This window comes from Chironomus tepperi, unplaced genomic scaffold, assembly GCF_022539635.2.
Source record: "Chironomus tepperi strain 1889 unplaced genomic scaffold, CSIRO-AGI_Ctep_v1 contig_431, whole genome shotgun sequence".
NCBI classification, from domain to species: domain Eukaryota; kingdom Metazoa; phylum Arthropoda; class Insecta; order Diptera; family Chironomidae; genus Chironomus; species Chironomus tepperi.
The window spans coordinates 55,198-79,579 of record NW_027226553.1 but is presented as its reverse complement, the minus strand read 5'-3'; the positions used below and the strand labels follow the sequence as shown (position 1 = coordinate 79,579).

The following is a 24,382-nucleotide window of genomic DNA, read 5'->3' as shown; positions in this document are numbered from 1 at the left end:
TTCTGTACAATCTATTAGAACTAGTTCTATTAACTTACAATAAGCAGAATCAGCCATAATGTCAGTACTTCTAGAGAAATCGGAACTTTCCTTTCCTTGAAGCATATCCGTAGCAGCTGTTGAAATTATCATTTTGGGCCACAAAGCATTAACAGCAATGTTGAAACTTTTGAACTCTTCAGCCATTCCAAGTACACACATTGACATTCCGTACTTAGACATTGTATAAGCAACATGACTTGAGAACCATTGTGGTCTCATGTACAGTGGAGGTGATAAGTTCAAAATGTGAGGATTTTCAGACTTCTTCAGATATGGTAGACATTCCTTAGACACCAAGAATGTTCCACGGACGTTAATTTGATGCATCAGGTCGAATCTCTTCATTTCAGTCTTATCAGTTGGCGTTAAGCTGATTGCTGATGCATTATTGACGACAATGTCAATTCCACCAAATACATCGACAGCTTTTTGAACAGCCTGTCGGACTTGTTGCTCATCACGAACATCAACAATGCATGGAAGTGCTTTACCGCCTGCTGCCTCGATTTCTTTGGCTGCTGTGTATATTGTTCCTGGAAGTTTTGGCTGGAAAGGATTTTATGAAGTTAGAAATTGAATGGGTTGATGTTATGGATGTGTCATACGTGAGGCTCGGCAGTTTTAGCAGCAATCACAATATTGGCACCATCTGCAGCTGCTTTGAGGGCAATGGCTTTTCCAATTCCACGTGATGCACCGGTTATGAATAGAGTCTTGCCTTTCAGCTTGCTAGATTGAAAGGAATAATGTCAAATGAATTGAAAAATAGACGTCAGGGCACCAACAAGGCACATAGCGAAGAAATGACAGATAATCTGGCCTTAGGCTGAAGTTAGTCTGGCCTGAGACCAGATTTGACTTGATATTTTGCAATTTATCCATTATATGCTTTACAAAAAAGATTAGTTGTGTTACTCGGGGTTAATCTTACCCTGTATTTAAAACTTTGTTACTTTTGATCATTTTTGTGGTATTTTTGACTATTTTATATCACTAAATGCTACTTAGGAATGTTATAAATGCAATAAACTATTTTAATCAACAGGTATCCACAAATTTCCAACTATTTCGGTCAAAATCAGCAATTTTGTGAATAATCCACTCCACAGTCTCAAAGGTTGATCTATAAACACCGAAATATTATCACAAATAAAACTTTTGAGAGAATTTGAGCAATAAGTAAAGAGCTTAATAAAAATATGTGAGATATAGAATCAGCTGAATGGTGAGAATTTGAGAAAGAGAAAAAGAGAAAATTGTTTGTTTTGTTTCAGTTCTATTGGAAGAGTACGGTAGAGGATATATACACTGCTCGTTGCAACATGCATAGGTAGCCCTGATATGTGTAAGTGGAGTACGAGTTCTATTCTAGTGGTAATCATAAAAAAAGTTTATTTTCCTCAAAATGTATCAAAATATATTCATAAATACATGTCTCATGGACGTAGTCAGGTGGGATCCATATCTTCTTAAACGTTAAAGCTTTGCATGAACCTCATCATCTTCTTCGTCTTCAAATAAACTCAAATACAATGAATCAGCATTCTCTGGTTTGCAGGCATAATGCACAAAGTCAGTCACCCCAGCTTGTTTTAATAGTTTTTGATCGATGAAGAAGTTGCCGGTGCATTCTGGTCCTCTTGTCAAAATGTCTGTAAAAGGAGTTAATTATTGTTTCTGTGCAATATATTTGAACTAGTTCTTCAGAAAACTTACAATAAGCAGAATCAGCCATAATGTCAGTAGTTCTTGTAAAATTTGAACTTTCCTTTCCACGAATCATTGCTGATGCAGCTGTTGAAACTGCATATCTTGGCCACAATGCATTAACAGCAATGTTGAAGCTTTTGAATTCTTCAGCCATTCCAAGGACACACATTGACATTCCGTACTTAGATATCGTATATGCAACGTGTTTTGAGAACCAGTGTGGCTTCAAATACAGTGGAGGTGATAAGTTTAGGATATGAGCATTATCTGATTTTTTTAGGTACGGCAAACACTCTTTGGATACCAAAAATGTTCCACGGACATTAATTTGATGCATCAGGTCGAATCGCTTCATTTCAGTCTTATCTGTTGGCGTTAAGCTGATTGCTGATGCATTATTGACGACAATGTCGATTCCACCAAACACCTCGACAGCTTTTTGAACGGCTTGTCTTACTTGGAGCTCATCACGAACATCAACAATGCAAGGAAGTGCTTTACCGCCGGCTGCCTCGATTTCTTTTGCTGCTGTGTAAATTGTTCCAGGAAGTTTTGGCTGTAAAGGATTTTTAGAACTTATTTTGAGACTGAACTGACCCTAAAAGGCAAAGTGAGAGGTCTTTGGTACCAAAGAACCATGAAAGCTTGATCTTTGCCTGTTAAGGACAGTTTATAGATGAATCATACATGAGGCTCTGCAGTCTTAGCAGCAATTACAATGTTGGCTCCATCTGCAGCTGCTTTTAGGGCAATTGCCTTACCAATTCCACGTGATGCACCGGTTATGAATAGAGTCTTGCCTTTCAGCTTGCTAGATTGAAGGAGAAATGTTAAATGGATTGAAATTAGGCATTAAGGCACCAACAGTACATCAATGTGTTCACGAGGCACATAGCAAATAAATGACGGATAATCCGGATTTAGGCTGTAGTTGGGTTGGCACAGGAATAAATCAGGCTTGATTTTTTTGCCATTTCTCCATCATGTGCCTTTTGAAGAAACAGTACTCTGAAGATTAGTTGGTGCTACTCGGGAGTAATCTTACCCTGTGTTTAGAACTCTGTTGTTTTTAATCATTTTTGTGATGTTTTTGATCATATATTATAAGCTATAACATTGATTTCAATAAACTACTGCAACAGCTTTAAGAATCTCCAAATTTCCTACAATTTCAGGCTAAAATCTCCAATTTTTCGCTTATAAGTCACTAAACAGTTTCAAAGGTTGATCTCGTAAACTTCAAAATATTATCAAAAATTCAACTTGTGAGAGAATTTGAGCAATAATAAGGAGATATAAAGTCAGCTGCAAATTGAGAATATGAGAAAAAAGAGAGAAAATTGTTTGTTTTTGTAAGATTATTTGACCCAATTCAAAAATTCCCATAACGGCTTTTTAAAATTCAAATGTTTTCTCACTCACCAAACAGACAGTATTTTACCCCTGCCAAAAAAAAGATGTAGAATAAAGTCATAAAAGTACGAAAACTAAAAGCAAAACAAAGCAACCAAAAAAAAGTTTTAAATTTAAATTTTCCTTAATTTTTAGCCAAAAAATCATTAAAATAATTCCAATAATTAATTTAATAGCTCAATAAACATGCTTACAAGCACAATTAAACTCAAAATTCTCGTCATTGGCGAAAGTGGAGTCGGAAAATCGAGGTAAAAAAATTTAAAATTCTTTGTGACTTTTTCAGAATTCCTTTAAAATTTCCTTAAATTTTCAGTCTGATGCTGCGATTTACGGACGACAAATTTGATCCAAATGAACAGCCAACAATTGGCGTAGATTTTAAGGTGAAAAATTTAGATATTGATGGACAGAGAATTTATCTACAGATTTGGGATACTGCTGGTCAGGAACGGTTCCGGACATTGATACCAAGTTACTACAGGTAAGATTAACGCTGTGATTTAGTAGAAGTTTAAGGAATTCTTCAGGAATTTCATGAATTTGTGTTGAAATTGATGGAAAATTACATCAGAAATGTAAATAATTAAGTGAGTCATGCAGTCATTGTTAAGTGGATTTATATGGGAATTTGAGCTATATATAGGTATAGAGTGAGACCTTGGTAGTTGAGTAGTTGATCAATATGATAAGATTACTTGCTTTCTCCCTCAGCTCAGGGGCGCAAGGGGGTCCATTGTCGCGTTTAGAGAACGATATGATGAGATTATTTGAGGAATCAGGTTCAAAACATGTCAGAAGTGAATCGCAGCTATTATATAGATTATATTATACATTATATAGTATTGTCGATATAATTAGGATAATCACGATGTTCAGGGCATTACACCATGAAATGTTCAGTTTGATAGCATTTAAAATACTTAGTTAGAGAGTATATTCATGCAAAAATTAGAATTTGGAGTCGACTTCCCCGAAAAAAAGCCAATTTTAGATGAATCTCCTCGACTTATCTCATTATGGCTCACTTCTACCAGAACCAACTCGAAGTCTTAGGGTATGCTCTCAAGAGCAGAGTAAGCTAAGAGCAACACTCACGACCATGTTCATATAATATATTTAAGGTGGCCTGTTAGGAATTAGAACACAAAATCAAATCAAAAACATTCAAAATTGCTTATAAATCATCTCAAGTTGTGATTTTGAGACGCAAAAAACAAGCAAAAAATACATTGAGAACTTGTCTCATTTTGCGTCACAAAATGATCAAAGGTCAAGTTTGTTGAGTCGAATTGAATATGAAGAAATATATCGCTGATACAATTAAATTCTAATTTACTGGAGGGTTACCTATGTGTCACGGCACACTAGAGTGTCTCCCTAATTTTGCTGCCACACTAGTGAGCCGCAATAATAGTTGGATATGCCATAAATCATATTCAGATTATGGTTTCGGTCAAGACTACCACTAAGGTGTTCCGTGGCACAAACAAAGGTTGTCCAACACTGCTCTAGCTATTAGGCATCATTCATACTCAATATTGATATTTAATTTTATTTTTTTCAATTTTTTTAGAGATGCTACAGGTGCCATTCTAGTGTATGATGTCTCAAAAATGAACAGGTAAGCATAATATAGTCGAAATTGGATTTTATAAGGATCTATCTCATATTATTGATTCCATTGGTGGGTAACCTATGTGTATGAATGAAAGTGACCCCTAAAAATACTGGATATACGTTTGTGATAAGCCGTATGCCGTGTATGATTCCGGTCGATATTTACCTTTTAGAGAGCCGCGATACACATGCGGCACTATAGTATAAAATGCTCACCAATGGCCTATCCCTTGAATAAACCATAAAACTAATTATCTCTCTAAATTCCAGTTTCCAAAAGCTCGAAACATGGCTCGAAGAACTCGAAATCAACACAAACAGAAACATCACAAAAATGATTGTCGGCAATAAAATTGATTTACAAAATATGCGTAAAGTTGACCGTGAGATGGGCAAAAAGTTTGCCAAACAGCAACGAGCCTTGTTTGTCGAGACATCAGCAGCTAACAATATCAACGTTCAAATGGCATTTGAAGAGCTGGTAAAGAAAATATTGGAAGATAACATATTTGATGACCAAAATGGTGTGGCCAAAAGTGACATAAGGCTTACTGGTATGACTGATGCACAGAATCAACAGCCAGCTGGTGGATCGTGTACGGGCGGCTATTGTGGAAGATGAGTTGATGGATCTGACTATTTGTGGACTTTTTTTTGGTGCGGATTTTTTTAAGAAAACGTTTTTTGTGGCTGGAATTTTTTGAGCCAGCTTGTTTTTTATTGTAAATTAAAAAAATTCAGCACATTTTCCTCAATTTAGCAATTTTTTAAAATTGACAAATAATTTCCGTGAATATTAAAAATTTTTGCATTATTTATTTTTCTAATAATATCGAAAATATTGTGAACATTAATGCCGAAAAAAATGATGAATATATATATTGTAATTTGTAAAATGTAAATTTTAACAAATTTAAATAAAAAAATGCGTAAATTAATTGAATATTTTTTGGAATTTTTATTGAGGCAGAGGGGGGAGGCTAGGCTGGCAGAAGGGTATTATGAAGGCAAAAGGTTCATTAATGGGTTCATTAGTAAGTCCATGGGTTAGTCCATTAGTCGGTCCATTAGTGGGTCCATTGGTGGATACAATAGTTGGTCCATTGATCATTGATCAGTCGATTGGTGAATCCATTGGTTGGGCTATTGGTAGGTCCATTGAAGGGTCCATTCGTCGGTCCATTGATGGATCCTTTAGTGAGTCCATTAGTGGGTACATTAGTCGGTTCAATGGTTCATTGGTGTGTCCATTAGCGAGTCCATGAGTGGATCCATTGGTCAGTCTATTGGTGAGTCCTAAGTCCACTAGTGGGTCCATTAATGAGTTCATTTTTAGGTCCATTGGTTGGTCCATTAGTGGGTGCATCGGTCAGTACTGAGTCCATTGGTGGGTCCATTAATGAGTCCATTGGTTAATCCATTAGTCGGTCCATTAGTGGATCCATTGAAGGGTCCATTGATGGATCTATTGATGAGTCCATTGGTGGGTCCATTGTATGATAATATAAAATCATCCAAATTCAATGCTCAATAAATTCCCTCTGAAAGTTAATCTCCAGCTCAAATTTCGGCGTTCCAAAATACATCCGTTCCCTTTTCTCCTTCTGTTCAACACAAAAGTACAGAATTGAACTTAAAATGCACATAAATGGGTATGTAAGCTGCACAATGCATCTAATGAGGTATTTTTCACCCTGGTGTATTTTTGTATATTGAATGATTCCAACAATTGTTGATAGAATGGCTAATATGGCAGCTAGTGCTACATATGACCTGAACATGTACTTGTCTCTCTGTAAAATAATCGATAAGGCATGGGTAAGAGCTGAAAAAATTAAAATTGACAGTTGACTTACCCTGGAACATTTGCACATTGCCATTAAAAAGAACACCAAGCTACTTAAGCTTATCAATGTTGCTGGAATAGCAATTACCACTAAAATAAAAGAAATTGTCAAATTTTTCACCAATTCCTCAATATTTTCAGCCTTACATACCTTTTTCATCAGCTGTAGCTGCATTTATCAAAAATGAAGCTCCTGTATAGATGACAAATGGAATTGACACAACTGTGAATAATATTTCGGAATTTGTGCAGGAATTTCCCATTGTTATTGTTCAAATGACTTTTCTGACTGTTCCGTATGCCGACAATACCGACAGTAAATGTTCAAATACAGATGGAAGTCACGCATACAGTCATGAAAAGGAAAATAAGAAAATTCAAGTAAGGGAGTCATATAAAACGGAATTAACGATGGAAAACGATGTGACAGTAAGTGTTGGCAGGACTCAATTTTGAGGTCCGAAGTTGGGATCGACTTTAGTGTCCATTTAGGGGCCAAATGTATTTCAAATGCTTTCAAATGTATTTTTTTATTAATAAACTAAATTTATTTTATTGCTTGTACATTAAGGTATCTCCATATACTCATTCCTAACTACAATGTCCACTGAAAATTTTGGATTTCCTTCATATTCTCTTTCTTTTGTTTCATAGTCGTCAATATTGAACATTAAACACATTGATATTAGGCACAAAATTGAGTAAATAAACAATGTGAGGCATTTGGCTGTCAACATCGACTCGATGCTGCTGAAAACTGCATAATAGAGCAGCACACAACATCCAATGAGTGAAATTATTGTCGATAAAAATGTTAGAAGGATGAAGGCTGATCCGAGGTATCTTTCGGCCTGAAATTAGGGATTTGTAATTAATAAGGTCATTTAATAAGGTTGCAGGGGAGGTTAGAAGCTAGTGGTAGGAGCAGGGACCATTATCAGGAGTCAGGAGAATCAGGGGTCAACTACCCCTCCCCCTCCATCTACTTTCGACACGATTCTTCAATTTACTAAGGTTTTTGACAGATTTTCATGCAAATAACCCATGACAGAGGGAAGGAGGGAGGGGGGAGTTTAAAGGGGGTTGACCCAGCACCTAGAGGTTGATCCACAACAACTCCGATGATCTTACGTTAATATATCCCCGAAATATTGTCAATGGAAACACAATCAAGCTTATAAAATTGATAATCTGTCCAACTGTGGTGATTAATCCTAAAAATTAAAGAATTCTCTTCAAAAATTTGAAATTTAACACAATTTAAGTAAATCCAAACCTAACTCGTCAGATTCTCGATAGATAAAAGTTGTGATTATTGTTAAAACTATTAAAGGAAATATTAAAATTTTGAATAAAAATTGTGATTCTGTTTGATGATGTTTATTGTCCATGATGAAATCTTCTATTGTTCCATTTATAAGCATAAGATACGTCAAAAGACATGCGTAACTATTTGCCAGAAAAACTATCATTGGGAAAACTATAAAAATAAGTTGAAAATTTCTTGTGAATTTGTTCAAATGACGCATTTTTTGGTGATTTTTGATATAAAAATATTTTTATTGCAATTTTTGATATTTAAAAAAATTTAATTTTGTTAATATTTTAACAATTTTTTCATAAAAAATTGAGTACATAAAGGTTTCATTTAGTTTAAGTTTTCTCGAATGCGCGTCCATATGCGCAGCAATGCGCATGTATTTGCTCATAGTACGCACCCAAAATAACAAAAAAATCATATTAATGTGAAACAAATATGCACATTCAAGTGCGCATATATGCGCAACCATGCGCATTCAGAAGAACATTTCATCATTTAGACGCTCGCATTTCTATCCTCTCAACCTGAAAAGGCACTTCAAACAATCGAGCATCATTCCGATTTAATGGAATATTTGTTATAGTTCCATCTTCAGCATGTATTGCTCTTGTTCTTTGTCCAGCCACTTCGTCTTTCGATAGACCTGTGATAATCAGAACATAAATTCCAATTGCTGCATAAGCAAAGAAGACCATTGATGTAGGAAGACTTATGGTGATTTTTAAAACTCCATCAATTAAGGCAAGTGCAACTCCTATAAATGTTAGTAAAATGTACGTGAACAGATCTTCTTCTGGATTCTGAAATTGGGAGAGAATTTTGTGTAAATTTATGAATTCTTTCAGAGTGAATTTGAGTCAGTGATGGACAACCAGACCTTGGTGATCTTGGCAATAAACCTGGACCGTAACAGTATCCAGCTTAAGGTTCACAAGGATTGTCCAGCACTGATTTGATTGAATGATAAATTTCTTACTTCAGCAGATTCAGTGCAGCAAAGACAGCAGCTTTTTATTGAGATTCCAACATAAACGGTTACTGCGCAGTACAGAAAAATTGGGATAACTGAAAGATATGACTTAGATTAGTCAATAGGCATACAATGACCAATAATCTTTCTAGAAATGGTCATTATGATCATATTGATTGATTAGAAAGGGAATATTGAGTACCCTAAGATAGTCTAGGTAGAATATGACCTCGGATACCCAATAGGCAAAGAAACCAGTCCCAGATCTTCTCGCTCACCAATATCAAGCTTTGAATACACTAAAATGAACAAAAATCTCACCTTGCGATCCTTTAACAACTCCCATCAAAAAATAAGCATAATAAACTGTATCAATAATGCCCAAAATCAGGCTAAAGATCGACATTGTAATTCCAATGATGTAAAAACATGCATATGAGTCAAGCCCACAAAAACAGCAGTTTAATCGACCCATTGTTGTATTTTGGACGGAAGATTCTTAGACTTAGGGAGTGGTTTAGTTGAGTATTGTGATTTGTAGGCTTAAATGACCTTGATATCGATCATAGTTGAATTTGAATGATAAAAATTGATAATATTGTCAAATCTGCATTTCTAAAATTCAGTGGACTTAGCTATTGTGCTGATAAGTTGACTTAACTTCATATAAACTTCCAAATAATTTTGAACTCAAATTTCAACTTTAACTAATGTTTTTAAATAAAAAGTCGCAAAAAAATGCGTACAATTTGTAAACAACTGTTCAATACACCGACATGTGGAACTGAGAATCATATCCAATACAACTTTACTTCCATTTCTCTTAGCTCTTAATGTACAAAATGTAAAAAACCATAAAAAATTCTCTCAATTTGAAATTTTCAACAATTTACCTTAATCAGCTGTTTTTATCAAATTTATGACAGTATTCGTGACTGATCATCAACCTGTTGAGTGCAGGTAGAGTTACAAGAATTGACTTGATATCTATCAAATGTCACTAAGTGTCTAATGACTAGTTTTATCAACAAAACTCCTCATTATCAAGTTCATTGTCACTTTATCTCTACTGAGAAACTTAAAAAAGATAATTAGGACAATAAAGTGCTTATTATCTTCAAAAAGACAGCAATATTGTCAGTATGTAAGATTAATTCAAGTAGTTAGGTTTACTGTTCTGCAAAAAATCATGGAATTTGCTCACATTTTCACAATTCTAACATTAATTGTTAGTGGAATAAGCTCAGATCTGCAAAATTTTGACATATTTTCATCACCAGTAGTCAATAATGAGCCAATTATTGGAATTATGGCAATTGACATGTCTTACTATATACAATCAAAGTATACGGAGCAGTATTACAGCTTTATAGCAACATCTTATGTGAAATTCGTTGAAGGAGGTGGAGCTAGAGTTGTTCCTGTATGGTAAGAAGTGTTCAAACTAGGAGACAGACCGAGACAGACCTAGACAGAACAAGACAGACCAATACAGACCAAGACACATTAAGACAGACCTAGACAGACCAAGAAACACCCAGAGAGACCCAAAAATACCAAAATAGACCCAAACAGTCCCAGAAAGACCAACACAGACCCAGATAGACCCAAACAGACCAAGACGAGCCAAGACAGACCCAGAAAGACCCAGAAAGACCCAGAAAGACCCAGAAAGACCCAGACAGACTCTGGCAGGCTCAGGCAGATCAAAACAGACCCAAACAGACTCAAACAGACCCAAACAGACTCAGCCAGACTTAGACAGACCAAGGCAAATCAAGACAGACCAAAATAGACTCATGCAGACCTTGATGGACTCATACATACCAAGACAGACCCTGACAGATCCATACAGACCAAGACAGGCTAAGACAAACTAAACAGACCTCACAAAAAATTCTAATTTCCCATCTTTAATCCAGGATCGGAAAGGACCGAAAGTACTACGAAGACATCATGTCCAAACTTAATGGAATCCTATTCACTGGCGGTGCAGTTTGGTTCTATGACAGTGCCTATGCTTACACTGGAAAGATAATTTATGAAATTGCTAAACAACTCAATGAAAATGGCGATTTCTTTCCACTTTGGGGCACTTGCTTAGGATTTGAGCTGTTGACTTACTTGTCAGCTAATCGATCTGAACATCGAGCTGATTGTTCATCTACAAATCAGGCATTGAATTTGGAATTTAAGGATGATTTTAGGACCAGTAGGATGTTTAAGGATGCTGGAGATGAAGTTGTGGATATTTTGAAGACTGAGGAAGTAACATCGAATTTTCATGAGTATTGTGTGACTGAAAAGGTGAGTTTTGGAACTGATTTATCAATTTTGGACATACTTACATAAGATCTATCCATTCCAGAACCTTACAACCTTCAAAATTGACACCGACTGGCGTGTCATTTCCACCAATAAAGACTGGAACAATTTCGAATTTATTTCATCAATTGAGCACAAAAGATATCCATTTTATGGAGTTCAGTTCCATCCCGAAAAGAACCTCTATGAATGGGTCCGGAACAAGAACATCTCCCATACCCAAAATGCAGTCCTTGCATCTCAATATTTTGCTCAATTTTTCGTCAATGAAGCTCGAAAAAGCAGCCACAAATTCAAGGATTCAAAGACTGAAGATCAGCATGTCATCTACAACTTCCCACTGACATTTACTGGACTTGTTGGATCTTCATATGAGCAATGTTATCTGTTTAAGGATGATGTTGATTATAGCTTTGAAACTGGAACTGGAAGTCGAAATTCGATTGTAATTTCAATTGTTTTAGGCTTTTTATTGGTAATAAAGATGATGGATTGATGATGGATTTGGTTAAGAGATGCTCATTAAGTTGATTTTGAACAGCCATTCAGCTACAAAAGCTTATTTTTATTATTCGATACATTTCCGCTACAATTTTAAAGCTTATTTTTACAATTTCTAAATAATACTGCTTAAATCTTGACTATTTCAACCACCATAAAGACGATGTCGTCACCCTTTCGACCATCTTCAATATTTCTCAGTATGTACAGTCACCGGATACTTTGGAGTCACAATTTGTCCAGTCGCAACAGCTTCCGAAACTTGTGTGTTGTTAAAATTCACCATAACGTTAAGTCTCTCAGTTTTTAGCTCATGATAAGCCATAAAAACTATGACGAAGGCGATGACTGTTCCAAGTATGTAGACACAAAGTATAATAGTCACTAGAATTCGATACTTATATTTCACAATTGCATCAATTATTGCAAATACAACAGAAACAGGCATAAGTACTAAATATTGTTTAAATGATTTATTGTAGAGACCCTAAAGGAATTAGAAGGGTTAGATTTTGATTATAATTTTGACAGACTTACTTACTGTTTTGATGTTCTTCTGACCAAGGTATAGTGCGCAGTGATAAAATCCTGATATAAGATAGGTAAAAGCGGCGATAAATGAGAAGATCATTAAGACTGAAAAAGGGGTGTTAATTAGCATTGTATTGCCGTATCCAGAGGGAGGGGTGAAGGGTTGGTTGGCGGTTGGCACACCTGTCCTGGATAGTCAATTGTCAATGACCACATTCCCCTTTTTTCGAGCAAATTTCAATAATTTACAAGATTTTTTCGACAAAAATATCAAAAAACACTCCAAGTTGGGTCCATACAAGCCCACACCCTCCTGTCCCTCTCTTCAAAATCCTCTGTATTCCTACCCCAAGCAACAGCTTGATTTCTACTTTTACTTACCCACCAATTCACCCTCAAATTCAATAACAGTCAGGAATGTCAGCGTTAAATTTGTCGCAATCATTGAAAAGCTTATAACGGTCATAAGAACTCCAACACAGACCAGTGTGGCTGACACACCCATGCAAAAATACTTTTCGTATTTTCTCATTTCGATGCTGTCAACTATTGACTTGGAGCTGATGATTAAGAACGTCAAATTCACTTAAACTGCTCAAAATTGTGCGAATAAAATTGAAAATTCAAAATTAAAGCTTTCAAATTTTATTAAATTTTCTTATAACTGTTAAAGTACATAGAACTGATTCACTCTTAATTAGTAATCAAACTAAGAGATACCTGAGGGGTATTGCAATAAATATTAGTACTAATGACGATAAAGGTTATAAACGACTTTATAAGTGTATAGAAATGCAAACATTTTAATTTGTTAGTTAAGTGACAAAGCTCAATACAAATGTAATCTAAGTATTAATATCCGGAAGGCACATGGCGTATTAAAAAGAGTTTTGTACTTGAATCTGTTACTTCGTGTCTTCGTGTCTTCGGGTCAGTCGGTCTTCGTGTCTTCGGTCTTCGGTCTTCGGCGTTCAGTGTTCGGTCTTCGGTCTTAGTGTCTTCGTGTCTTCGTGTCTTCGTGTCTTCGTGTCTTCGTGTCTTCGTGTCTTCGTGTCTTTGTGTCTTCGGTCTTCGGTCTTCGGTCTTAGTGTCTTTGTGTCTTCGGTCTTCGGTCTTCATTCTTTTGTCTTCAGTCTTCGGTCTTCGGTCTTTGGTCTTCGGTCTTCGGTCTTCGGTCTTCGGTCTTCAGTCTTCGGTCTTCGGTCTTCGGTCTTCGGTCTTCGGTCTTCGGTCTTAGTGTCTTCGGTCTTTTCGGTCTTCGGTCATCATTATTCGGTCTTCGGTCTACGCTAAGTGTCTTATAGGTTAAGTGAGTAATTATTCAATAATTTCTGAGGTTCATCTAAAACTGCATCCTAGACTCGATTTAAAGGATCAATTTCAGTCGCATTTTGTGACTCAACTTTTTCAACATTGATTGCAAGCGAATATTTCGGAAAATCAGCCTGATCGATTACAACATTTCCATGTCCTTTATTAAACCTATCCAAGTCACGTTGTTGTTTTTGGACCAACTCATTCCTTGCCATGATTCCAGCAACAATGCTCAATACATTAATGATGAAAAATACAAAGTAAAACAACGATAATAAGATGTAATATGGGACCTTGATTATTCCATCGACTAAGGAACAGACAGTAATGATGCATACAAAGCCGAGGTAGCATCTGAAGTATTTATTGGTTTTCTGGAAGTTGACAAAATTTTTGAATTATTTTTTGGAATTTTTTAATTTTTTAAATCACTTACTTTATAGAAGCATGAGCAGCACAGTGAGCATTGGAAAAATAAGTTCATAAGATAAATGACCATCATGAACAGCGAGATTAATTCAATTGGAAACTCTAAAAAGAGAAAATACACAAATTTTATAGTCATTCTGGACATAAACTTGATTATCTTACCAGCTTCATATTCATCTTCATCTTCAGGTCTTTTATGAATGCGATTCATCCTAAGCTTTATGAATAGAGCATCAAGAGCAATTGCAATAATATTGAGGAACACCATTCCAGTTCCAATGCATATTAAAAGATTTGGAACGCTCATGCAGAAGTATTTTCCGTATCTTCCCATTTTTTGAGTTGCTTTGTGCTGCTTGTGGCTTAAAATATTGTAAATTATCCTATGGAAGGTTCACTTAAGGCAATGTTAAGTCACTGATTTGAAATTTTTAATAAAAACTGCTGAATTTTGGTAAAAAATTTGATTTTATTTTGTAAACATTGGCACAAATACATTGAAAATGAGGAACACATGCGTAGCACACATAGACGTAGAATTGTAGAAAATGCCGTGCATGGCAAAATGGGTCAAAAATGTCATAAAAATGTACAAATATCAAATTATGATCCTAAACTTCAATCTTATTAGCTACAACAACCATTGCCTGCCTTGGAATACCATCGAGTCCAGTTGGTGGCTCACTTGGTCCATTTCCGCTGTTGAACTTCTCCAATTCATTTAGTCGGTCGTGCAACAACTCGTGTCTTGCAAATATGAGGATGAATGTTGATAAAAGTATGAAAATAATGTAAATTATAAGGACGATTGCCATAATTGATCCTGCATAAAATTTGAAAATTATGTCGATTATAGCAAATCCAGTCGCAATTCCGCCTAATACTACTAATAATTTAAAAAAGCCTTCAATGTCCTAAAATGAAAATTTTATTAATAATTTAATTGTTGGATGTGACTTTGACTTGATGAACCACGCTCGACCAAAACCACGCCATCCTGGGTCGATTGTGCTAAAGGAAACTTACCCGATTGTAAAATTTTCGACAGCAAAATACACAATGAAATATTCCAAGCAAGATATAGCAAATAGATGCAAAAAATGAATAACAAAAGTGAGCTGAAAGGCACGAATTAAATTATTTCTGATAAAATATTCAGTTTGGTGCAGTGGTGGGCAAACTATGTGCTGTAGCACACGTTGATGGTAAGCTTCGAACGGAATACGGCACACAGGCTGCTCATCACTGTTTTAGAGTCTTTGTTTCTCACCCCAATCGTCATCAAAGTTTGAGTTTATTTTTATTCTAAATGTTTCATAATAATCATATGCAGCAACAGCAAAGCTCAAAATTGCCATAAAAACTCCAAGAAACAATAAAGTTGCAGGAACTCCCATGCAAAAACTGCGAGCATATTTTCCCATTTTTAATTCACAAAATTTAACTTAATATTTTAAAATATTGTCAGACTGAATATATGTAACTCTGCCTGAGTACTAACTTGAGAATCGGAACTGAGATCATAAATTGACATTATAACATGTAAATATAATACATTACAATAAGATCATGATTTCATCATCTTCACATATAGAGCGACTTCAGCACATTGATGCCGTGATTGACTCTTGAAGCCTTATCTCTGAATACACACATACATACACATTTTGATTTTCCGAACCATTCGATACCGGAACACAGAGCTAGAGCTCTCTACGATGTCTAGCTAGCGAGATCTCACTTCTTACCCTTTGTCAAGATAGAGCCAGTTTCAGTCGTCAACTGAGCGAGGTCATGGATCATACTTGAGCTGTACAGCTACCATAGTTAGTAAAAAAATAACTCCTTACCTAGTCATCCGGACAAAATGCAAGTTTAAGTGCTTCTCATTCAAAAATTGCTCTAAGAATCTCTCAAAAAAAAACTAACAATTTACTGAAATCAGTACACAAATCTATAAGTTTTAATAGTTTATAGTCATTTAAGGAACTTTATTTAATACAAAAATATATACAGGAATATCACAAGTCGGTTAATACAGCAAAAAACCAGTGTAAGGTCAGTGTGACTCTGATTTGATGTTAAATCTCGACTCAATTTATATTCATCATCATCCCAGAGTCAAGCTCAGATGTGTCTGATTTCGGATTGATTATCCGGCTTTGTACAATAATACTAGTTCATTTTAAAAATTATCAAAATAGGAGAATATAAAGCTAATACAATAACAGCATCAACATAATTAGGAGCCATCCAATCGTTAAATTCAGGGTGGGCAGGAGATAGGTTGATGAAATTCTGATTCCAATATCTTCATTGTTCAATTTTGTGAACAGTCATTTGACAATATTGAACCTTTAATGACCCCCATCATCTCTAAACCCTTTCAGCACTGAGTGTCATCGGATATTTTGGAATCCCCTCAAATCCATTGGCACAACTGTCGGACCTTGACGGCTATTAAAATTCTGCACATCATTTAATCTATTTTCAAATAGTTCACATTTTGCAAGGTATGCAATCACAACAGCAATACATGTCACAACAAAGTAGATAAAAAGGATGGCTGAGTTGATGATCATATCAAATTGTAGCTTCCAAATTCCATTGATAAGGGCAAAAGTGGCAGCAATTAATGAAACTATGATGACGGCATTGAAGAATTTGTTGATGTTCTGTAAGGAAATTAAAGGAAAATAAAGGAAATTGTCAAATTCATGGTCAGGAAGGTCGGACAACTCATGGTGGCAGGTGACACAAGACATTGACACTGTCATCAGCCCCATACAATCTTTCATCCGGGTGAAACGTGTGTCAGTGCCTAAATGTGACATAAATTTAGCAAACATGAGTCTCGACACCTGAGTTGACCACCATCCTGTTTATGCTAAGTTAGTAAAGTCATTGTTCACTACATCAAAAATAGACAAAAATCATAACTTACTTGGTCATAATTACGTCTGCAACAGAACTACAGACTGAAATATTCCAGCTAATATGAACGTAAAGACCATTGAAACCATTTCAAAGGCAAAGAAATCTGTAAGCCATAAAAAATTCCATCGTTCCTATGGCACATAATCGTAACTTCATTCAATTTAAAGCTACTCACATGGATCTAGTTTGTCTGCATTTACCATCATTATGAGTGAGGCCACAAAATCACCAAAGAACAATGATATGCTGAATATGCCCATGGTGACTCCTAATACGATAACACAGTTGGATACATCAATACAAAAAAATTTCTCGTATTTTCCCATTTTTTTGGATGTAAGTTGATTTGAAATATTGTAAGTTGTGCTGCTTAAGTTTCACTAAAGGCAAGATTAAGTCACAGATTTGAAGATTTATTCAGTTTTTGAGATAAAAACGTTGAAGGTTCCGATATGACTCATTTGTTATCAAAATTTGGTCTATTTCTGAAGTGGATGACTTGAAATGGGGCAGTTGAGTCTTCAAATGATAAAGTCAGCTATTGACGTAATCGGCGCACCTTCGTACCATTGAACAATGAGTAATAAATACTTTAAAATAGTTCAATTCACTTAATTGTAGCTTAATTGTTGATTTTCATTGAATTAATCACAAAGCAGTTCCTTTACTAAGCACAAAGGTCAATTTTGAATATTTTTCGAAGTTAATTAAATTAAATTTAATTAAATTATGAATATAAAGTTTAATTTCGGTTATTAAATGATTTATTTCGTAAACATTGATAACAAGACAATAAAAAACGTGTAAAAATACAGAGTAAATGTGTGTAACATGCTTACAAAGACGTAGAATTCTAATCGTAAGTTGTAAGAAATGTCGTGCATGGCAATGTGTGCCAATTTCAACAATCTAAGCCAGTTTTAAACAGATTTTGGTACGAAGAATGGCAAAAGAGTCAAAATTGCCCATTTTTGCATTACACATCCAGCAATTGACCCTTAAAGCCATCCACAAATTAAGTCCACTTCACTTTTTCATTGGCATCTCCTCCGGCGCATCCCTAAACTCAGCTCTTTCAACTTGAATTGCCATATCAAATCTCGGATGACTCTCCTGTCCACTGGTGACAATTGTCTGTCCCATCTCATTGTTCAGCTGTTCCTCATTAAATCCTCGCTGTTTTATTACTTCATCTTTTGACATAAGAACAACAATCAGTGAGAGGATGTTAAGGATGATGAATATAAAGAATAATCCTGGGATAACAAAGACTTTCGTCCAATTTAAAATAGCGTCAATTAAGGCACAAATGGTGCTGAGTATGGCAAATATTTTGTATGATTTGTAAAACTTTTCAATGTCCTGTAATGAGAGGAAATGTTGAAAATTGTCAAAATTTGAAGGAATTGGTCACATTGATGTCCAGAGTTCGAAGTCAAGTTGACTTGACTACAAAATTCTAATCAACTTCAAATTCTGGATATGCAACTTCAATTTGATTCTTACCTTAAGAGAGTTAAAACAGCACAATTTACCATAGCATCCAATCATAATGCAGTATATTGGAAATGCGGTAAATTCATACAGGAGTATTATGAATGAGATGAAGTCATTTGGACGTCCAACATACAGCACGATGAATGATGCAATATTAAAAACAAATGCAAGTAGTCCAAATATGCACATGAATGTCCCAAGGCACATAAAAAAATCTGTAATATTTGATGGCAAGTATTCTTTGTAATTTCCCATTATTTTGACTAAGTTTGATGATTATTGAGGAATTAAAGGCAGTTTTGAGACACTTTGTGATGATTTTTGAGCTCTTATTCGAGCATTATCAATTCTGGATCACATAAATCTAATTTAACTGCCTAAATTGACCATTTGACACAATATTAAAGTCTCCGACACTTAACATTCAATGAACATCTATAGATCTTTTATTTAAATGCAATAAATAAGACACAAACTGGATAAATTTATAAATAATTCACAAAAATATTGTTAAAACTAATTCATTGTTGTTTTCTACATTTTAAAGTAGAATAATCAACAGTAAAATACTTTATAGTCACACTATGAAGAGGTGTGACTGTGTAGTAAACAACTTGTAACTTGGGGAAACAGTTCAATGACTTTGGGTTTGCCATAGTTGAGGGTTTGATCGTTTTGACACCGCTCGACTAAATCCGCTCAAAACCCTCAACCCACTCGACTTACTCGAGCTCGACTCGCTCGACTTACTCGACCAGCTCGACTTTCTTGATCAGCACGGCTAGCTAGACCATCTCGACTTGCTCTACTTACTCGACCAGCTCGACTTAATCGACCAGCTCAACTTACTCGACCAACTCGACTTACTCGATTAGCTCGACTTATTCGACCAGCTCGACTCTCGACTTCCTCGGCATGCTCGACCAGCTCGACTCTCGACTTCCTCGGCATGCTCGACCAGCTCGACTTGACGAGCTCGACCTGACCAGCTCGACTTGACCAGCTCGACCTAGTCAACCCATGTGACCTCTCTCCTTCCCTCGTCTACCACTTTATGGCACCCTGGGAAAATGATTGATAATCAACTTTCCTCAGCCTTGTTAAGTCCCAGTAAAATAAGATTATTAATGTATTTAAGGTAATATTTATGAATTCGTCTATTCTGTTGATCAGAGCTGGATGTCACCTTAATTTTTGTATGGAATGTAGTTGACTTTTTCATACAAAAGCTCTAATCAACTTAAAATCTACAGCAAATTAATGTAATTTATTCGAAAAATTGAAAGAAATGCAACCTTAATCCTAGAAACCACCCACATCTCCAACCTTAACGTCCACCCTCAACCTTAACAGCTTCCAAATTCATCGAAAATTTCGGCATCTCATCTGGCTCCAAATTATTCAACATTTCCTGTTGCTGCGAACGTCCAGCATTAAATTGCTCCAAAATTGTTTGTTTTTCTCTCTTAATTTCACGTTCCGCTGTCCACGTAACAACAAGACTTAAGGCACCAAGTCCAAAATAGACAAAAAACAGCACGGACATTCCGACATCAAATGACATTTTTAAACATCCATCAATAAAGGCACAAATGACAGAAGCAGTTGTAAAAAAGTTGTAAGAATTAAAGACTTTGGATGCGACAAGACCTTCAATGCACAGCAGACAACAGCTGTAAATGGCTGATAGGAAGTACATGACAATGGCTATATAGATGAAGTACTGCTGAACTAAAAAATAATGGAAATTGGACTTAAAAGTGTCATTTTGTGCTTAATTGTTCCTCACCTAGTGGAATTCTTATTTTATTTTTTATCATTTCTATGTGAAAGTAAAAGTCACAGAAAGTAGCAAGCATACCAAATGTTGACAGCACAACACCAATCAGGATGATCATGCCGGATGTACTTACGCAGTACTTTTGGTCTCTATTTGACATTTTTATTGATGATTTAAGTAAATTTATGTAGATTTTATAAGGTTGTGCCGTATGGCTGATGTATAGTAAGTTTTATCCTGATTATAAATGCTGATGAAGTTCCTGAGCTTTACCATGCGACAATATCACATGACCTGATGCTTAATAATGTCCAAAATAATTATAAAACATTAAAAAAATAATGAAAAATTGTGATTTTTTTGCAGACTCTACGCAATATAGTAAACAAGGAAGTATTCTACATTATGCGTAGAAAATGTGAAATTTGGCAAACCATGTACCAACCATGTGCTACTAAGACATCTATACAGTCATCCACATAAGTAGATTTTCGTACGTAGAAACTCTGTTTACAAATAGAAGTGGTTTTTGTTATTGTAATTAACAAAAGGAAGAGAGAGAAGGATGCTTTACGTGTTCATAGGGATACCCTAGAGGTGCTACAGGTGTTCTCTACAGATGCTACAGAGGGATATCATTCAGGTGATAGAAGCATACCCTTCAAATGCTAAAGGAATACTCTTCAGGTGATACAGTAACACTTTACAGATGCTAAAGGGATGCTCTTTATATGCCACAGGTGTTATCCGGTCTTAGTAATTTACGGTACAGGCAAGGTCATATTCAGGAGATATTTGACCCCCTCTTGAATACGCCACTGTCATATTACCTCAAAAACCGGAGAAATTGACACATAAAGGGTATCCCTGTGTATGTTTTCTTGGGATTTTGGTGGTTAAGCTGAATTTCTGTGGGTTTTAGATTGTTATATCAGGTTTGTCATGTATACTGGGAGGATATGCAGGGTATGTATATCTGGATAGGTATACCGAGTATTCAGGTTTACTGAAGATATATCGGATAGGCATACTGGGTATATATCGGGTTGGTAACAAGTAGGTGAACCTGTTAAGTAGACCAGATAGATAGACCGGTTAGGTATATCGAGTAGATATATCCAGTAAGTATTCCGGGTAGGTATATCGGTGAAGTAGACTAGGTAGGTAAACCTAGGGCTGGTATATTGAGTAGGTATATTGGGTAGGTATATATTGGTAGGTTTGTCGGTTAGGTATATATCGGGTAGATATACCGGGTAGGTATACCAGATAGGTAGGTAGATATCGTGTATCTTTACTGGGTAGGTATACAAGATAGGTAGACCGTGTATATGAGCGGATAAGTAGATCTGGGTAGATACATTGGGTAGGTATGTCGAGTATGTCGTCAATTCTGATTTAAAATAATAAAAATAAATAAAATTTTTATTGAAAATATTCATCATAGAAAAAAGTTTCAATCACAAAAAAATTTGTACAAAATATTTCATTAAAAATGTGTGACTTTTCCAGTATAAGCATCACTTTGATCTTTATTCACTTTCGTTGAATCTATTGAGATAACTGGCACTTCTGTTGGAACTTTTTGATAAATTTGCTTATTAGTATTCATCATTTTAATACTTTTATTACCCGATGAGCTTTGAACACTCGATGACACGGTCGTCAATTGATCTCCATCGTCAGGATCACCCTCCCGTTCCCTACGTAAATCTTCATTTGCTGTACATGTTATGCACAGCGTTAATGATCCAAATATAAAATATATGAAAAATGCAAATGATACAATAAAATTAAACATGAATATTTTTAGGCATCCATCAATGAAGGCACATGTAAGTGCTAAAAATGCAAATATGTTGTAGATTACGTAAAACTTTTTCTTATCCTAAAAAAGATATACAGAAGGAAATAGCTGTTAGAAACTCATTTTGTGGGATGATGATAAAGGGTAGACGGAGGGTAGGGGCAGGATGTAGATAAGGGTAGATATGGAGGATGGAGGTCGGATAAGTGTAGGGTGTGTGGGATGGAGATGTAGGGTTGAGGTGTAGGGGAGATAGGATGAGTATCGGAAAGGCGTGTAGGATAGAGGTAGGATAGAGGTGTAGGGTAGAGGTAGGGTGGAAGTGTAGGTAAAGGTATTGAGATAGAGGTAGGATTGAGGATGAAGTTAGGATGGAGGTGGTAGGATGGGAGTAGAATAGAGGTATAGGATAGAGGTAGGGTGAAGGCAAGGTAGAGGTGCAGAATAAGGTGCAGGATTGAGGTGTAGGGTGGAGGTAGAATGGAGGTAAAGTAGAGATAGAGCAGGATAGGATTAAGTACGGAGATTGATAGGATTGGGATGGAAGTAAATTATAGGAGGTTGGGTGATGATAGGACGGCGGTGAAGGGTAGAGATAGGGTGAAGACAGGGTGAAGGTAGGATTGGTGTTGGATAGAAGTAGGATGGGTTTAAGATAGAGGTGTAGGGTAGAAGTCTATGGTTGAGGTGCAGAATAGAGGTGAACAGTAGAGGTAGGATGAGTATCGGGAGAGGTATAGGGGAGAGGTAGGGTGGAGGTGTAGGGTGGAGGTGTAGGGTAAGAGGAGGATAGAAGTGTAGGATAGGAGACAAGATGGAGGTAGGATGAAAGTAGGGTAGAGGTGGGTTAATGAGGTAGGATGGGGGTAGGATGGAGGTAGACACATTATGATAATCATTACAAACCTTAGTCTTATCAATCTTAACAAGCCGTATATTCAATAATGTAGAATAAAAATAGATTCCAACAGCAAATATCGGAAAAAGTGCGGCAACTAAAAATGTGAGCAAAAAAAAAAGAAAAATTAATTAATATCATAAAATATCTGTTATCAAGTCATATGAATATCTCACAAATTGATATTTTCACATTGTAAGCTGCACAATAAATACAAATTATGACATCCAGTAAACATGTAGCGGTGCCAAGGATTGATAAGAAAATTCCAACAAAAATGAGCATTTTTACAATGCTAATGCAATATTCTTGATGACTATTTTCCATTATTTCTATTGCTTTACATGAGATGAAGGAACTGTGAAGACTCTTTGGTGGTCGTTAAGGTAGTTAAGCTTATGATTTCATAGAAAATTAGTGACTGTATGTGCTGTATGATGAATAATATTCGTACGACTTGCTAATTGTCAATTAAGGCCGCGAATTAGCAGCCGAAACACTTCTAAAAAGTATAAAAAGTTTTGTTTGGATTAAAATAAATTTATTCATGTCTGGAAAAACTCACCAATGTGCACTAATACTTGAGGAAAAATCAAGGAAAAATTTCCACGAAAAATTCAATTTTTTTTATATCCAAAACTCAAAATATACTCGGTTTTTTGGTGATAACTGCAGACAATGTCTCAATATTGTGCGTGAATATGATATTTAATAAGCAATATGAGGAACCAATACTAAAGTGGAACTTATTATCACTGCTTGTATTACAGAATTGTAGAGACAAATAAACATTATTTTAATTGATTTTACATGTATGTGTTACTTTTTATAATAAAAAAGAATTGAGATAAACGTACATGGTTCTGCTGAAAAAGGAAAGAATACAATAAAAAGTAGTAAGAAACATGAACATCTTGAGTACTTTACTTTTTCTGATAAAAAGGTTTACTTTTCAAAATGAAATGATTTTTTTTTTGTTTTTTATTTTGAACTTTTATTAACTTCAATTGAGATTCTAAGAAAATTGCTTATTTTGATAAAAAAAATGAAAAAAAAAAATAATTTTTAAAAAAAATTTAAAAAATTCCAAAAAAAAATAAAAATTTTTTTAAAAAAGTCAAAGAAAAATTTGAAAAAATTAAAGAAATTGAAAAAAAAATAATTAAAAAAATTAAAAAAAAATTTGAAAAATTTTAAAAAAAAATTTAAAAATTTTAAAAAAAATTAAAAAAAAAAAATGAAAAATTAAAAAATTTGAAAAATTTGAAAAGTTTGGAAAACTTGAAAAAAAAAATGTTATTTGAAATAAAACAAAAAAATTGAAATATAAACTTTCTGAAAATTGCAATTTTTTTAAAAAAAATCAATCAATTTTTTTAATTTTAAATTTTTAGTATTTTTCAAAAAAATTAAATTTTTATTTTTTTTTTTTAAATTGCAA

General features: G+C 35.1%; 6 protein-coding genes and 5 long non-coding RNA genes across 12 annotated transcripts; 2 read left to right on the top strand and 9 right to left on the bottom strand.

The window, feature by feature from the left end:
* Positions 1-38: 38 nt before the first annotated feature.
* Positions 39-1,177, bottom strand: LOC139097819 (hydroxysteroid dehydrogenase-like protein 2; the record flags this gene model as incomplete). The annotated part of the gene is made up of 3 exons (XM_070649773.1): positions 974-1,177; positions 648-771; positions 39-588 (listed from the first exon to the last, which is right to left on the bottom strand). Coding segments are annotated over exons 1-3 (706 nt in total), but the record flags the coding sequence as incomplete, so codon positions are not given.
* Positions 1,178-1,384: 207 nt separating this feature from the next.
* Positions 1,385-3,003, bottom strand: LOC139097798 (hydroxysteroid dehydrogenase-like protein 2). The gene is made up of 4 exons (XM_070649762.1): positions 2,798-3,003; positions 2,440-2,563; positions 1,759-2,308; positions 1,385-1,694 (listed from the first exon to the last, which is right to left on the bottom strand). Exons 1-4 carry the CDS (start codon positions 2,848-2,850, stop codon positions 1,519-1,521), a joined length of 903 nt encoding a protein of 300 aa, XP_070505863.1. The 5' UTR covers positions 2,851-3,003; the 3' UTR covers positions 1,385-1,518.
* A 214-nt stretch (positions 3,004-3,217) lies between these two features.
* Positions 3,218-5,728, top strand: LOC139097799 (ras-related protein Rab-18-B-like). The gene is made up of 4 exons (XM_070649763.1): positions 3,218-3,416; positions 3,482-3,649; positions 4,742-4,789; positions 5,056-5,728. Exons 1-4 carry the CDS (start codon positions 3,352-3,354, stop codon positions 5,405-5,407), a joined length of 633 nt encoding a protein of 210 aa, XP_070505864.1. The 5' UTR covers positions 3,218-3,351; the 3' UTR covers positions 5,408-5,728.
* LOC139097800 (uncharacterized) lies at positions 5,720-6,940 on the bottom strand. Its single transcript, XR_011545097.1, has 3 exons — positions 6,783-6,940; positions 6,642-6,721; positions 5,720-6,578 (listed from the first exon to the last, which is right to left on the bottom strand). It is a non-coding gene; the product is annotated as an uncharacterized lncRNA (long non-coding RNA).
* A 258-nt stretch (positions 6,941-7,198) lies between these two features.
* On the bottom strand, positions 7,199-8,028 carry LOC139097801 (uncharacterized). Its single transcript, XR_011545098.1, has 3 exons — positions 7,908-8,028; positions 7,763-7,845; positions 7,199-7,482 (listed from the first exon to the last, which is right to left on the bottom strand). It is a non-coding gene; the product is annotated as an uncharacterized lncRNA (long non-coding RNA).
* A 190-nt stretch (positions 8,029-8,218) lies between these two features.
* LOC139097807 (uncharacterized) lies at positions 8,219-9,578 on the bottom strand. Its single transcript, XR_011545099.1, has 3 exons — positions 9,244-9,578; positions 8,929-9,017; positions 8,219-8,752 (listed from the first exon to the last, which is right to left on the bottom strand). It is a non-coding gene; the product is annotated as an uncharacterized lncRNA (long non-coding RNA).
* A 229-nt stretch (positions 9,579-9,807) lies between these two features.
* On the top strand, positions 9,808-11,759 carry LOC139097806 (gamma-glutamyl hydrolase-like). The gene is made up of 3 exons (XM_070649767.1): positions 9,808-10,350; positions 10,845-11,229; positions 11,291-11,759. The coding sequence occupies exons 1-3, from the start codon at positions 10,112-10,114 to the stop codon at positions 11,741-11,743; spliced, it is 1,077 nt and encodes a 358-aa protein (XP_070505868.1). The 5' UTR covers positions 9,808-10,111; the 3' UTR covers positions 11,744-11,759.
* Positions 11,760-11,769: 10 nt separating this feature from the next.
* Positions 11,770-13,434, bottom strand: LOC139097808 (uncharacterized). The gene is made up of 3 exons (XR_011545100.1): positions 12,661-13,434; positions 12,290-12,384; positions 11,770-12,235 (listed from the first exon to the last, which is right to left on the bottom strand). It is a non-coding gene; the product is annotated as an uncharacterized lncRNA (long non-coding RNA).
* A 35-nt stretch (positions 13,435-13,469) lies between these two features.
* On the bottom strand, positions 13,470-14,520 carry LOC139097809 (uncharacterized). The gene is made up of 3 exons (XM_070649769.1): positions 14,185-14,520; positions 14,030-14,124; positions 13,470-13,967 (listed from the first exon to the last, which is right to left on the bottom strand). The coding sequence occupies exons 1-3, from the start codon at positions 14,354-14,356 to the stop codon at positions 13,635-13,637; spliced, it is 600 nt and encodes a 199-aa protein (XP_070505870.1). The 5' UTR covers positions 14,357-14,520; the 3' UTR covers positions 13,470-13,634.
* A 3,175-nt stretch (positions 14,521-17,695) lies between these two features.
* Positions 17,696-19,146, bottom strand: LOC139097811 (uncharacterized). The gene is made up of 2 exons (XR_011545102.1): positions 18,466-19,146; positions 17,696-18,321 (listed from the first exon to the last, which is right to left on the bottom strand). It is a non-coding gene; the product is annotated as an uncharacterized lncRNA (long non-coding RNA).
* A 2,487-nt stretch (positions 19,147-21,633) lies between these two features.
* LOC139097812 (uncharacterized) lies at positions 21,634-23,745 on the bottom strand. Of its 2 annotated transcripts, XM_070649771.1 has the most exons (5): positions 23,507-23,745; positions 23,118-23,443; positions 22,950-23,038; positions 21,869-22,124; positions 21,634-21,817 (listed from the first exon to the last, which is right to left on the bottom strand). In XM_070649771.1, the coding sequence occupies exons 2-5, from the start codon at positions 23,266-23,268 to the stop codon at positions 21,726-21,728; spliced, it is 588 nt and encodes a 195-aa protein (XP_070505872.1). In that variant the 5' UTR covers positions 23,269-23,443; positions 23,507-23,745; the 3' UTR covers positions 21,634-21,725. The 2 variants fall into 2 exon arrangements, with proteins under 2 accessions (XP_070505872.1, XP_070505871.1); XM_070649770.1 differs by having other exon boundaries at positions 21,634-22,124; positions 23,507-23,739.
* Between the last annotated feature and the right edge of the window lie 637 nt (positions 23,746-24,382).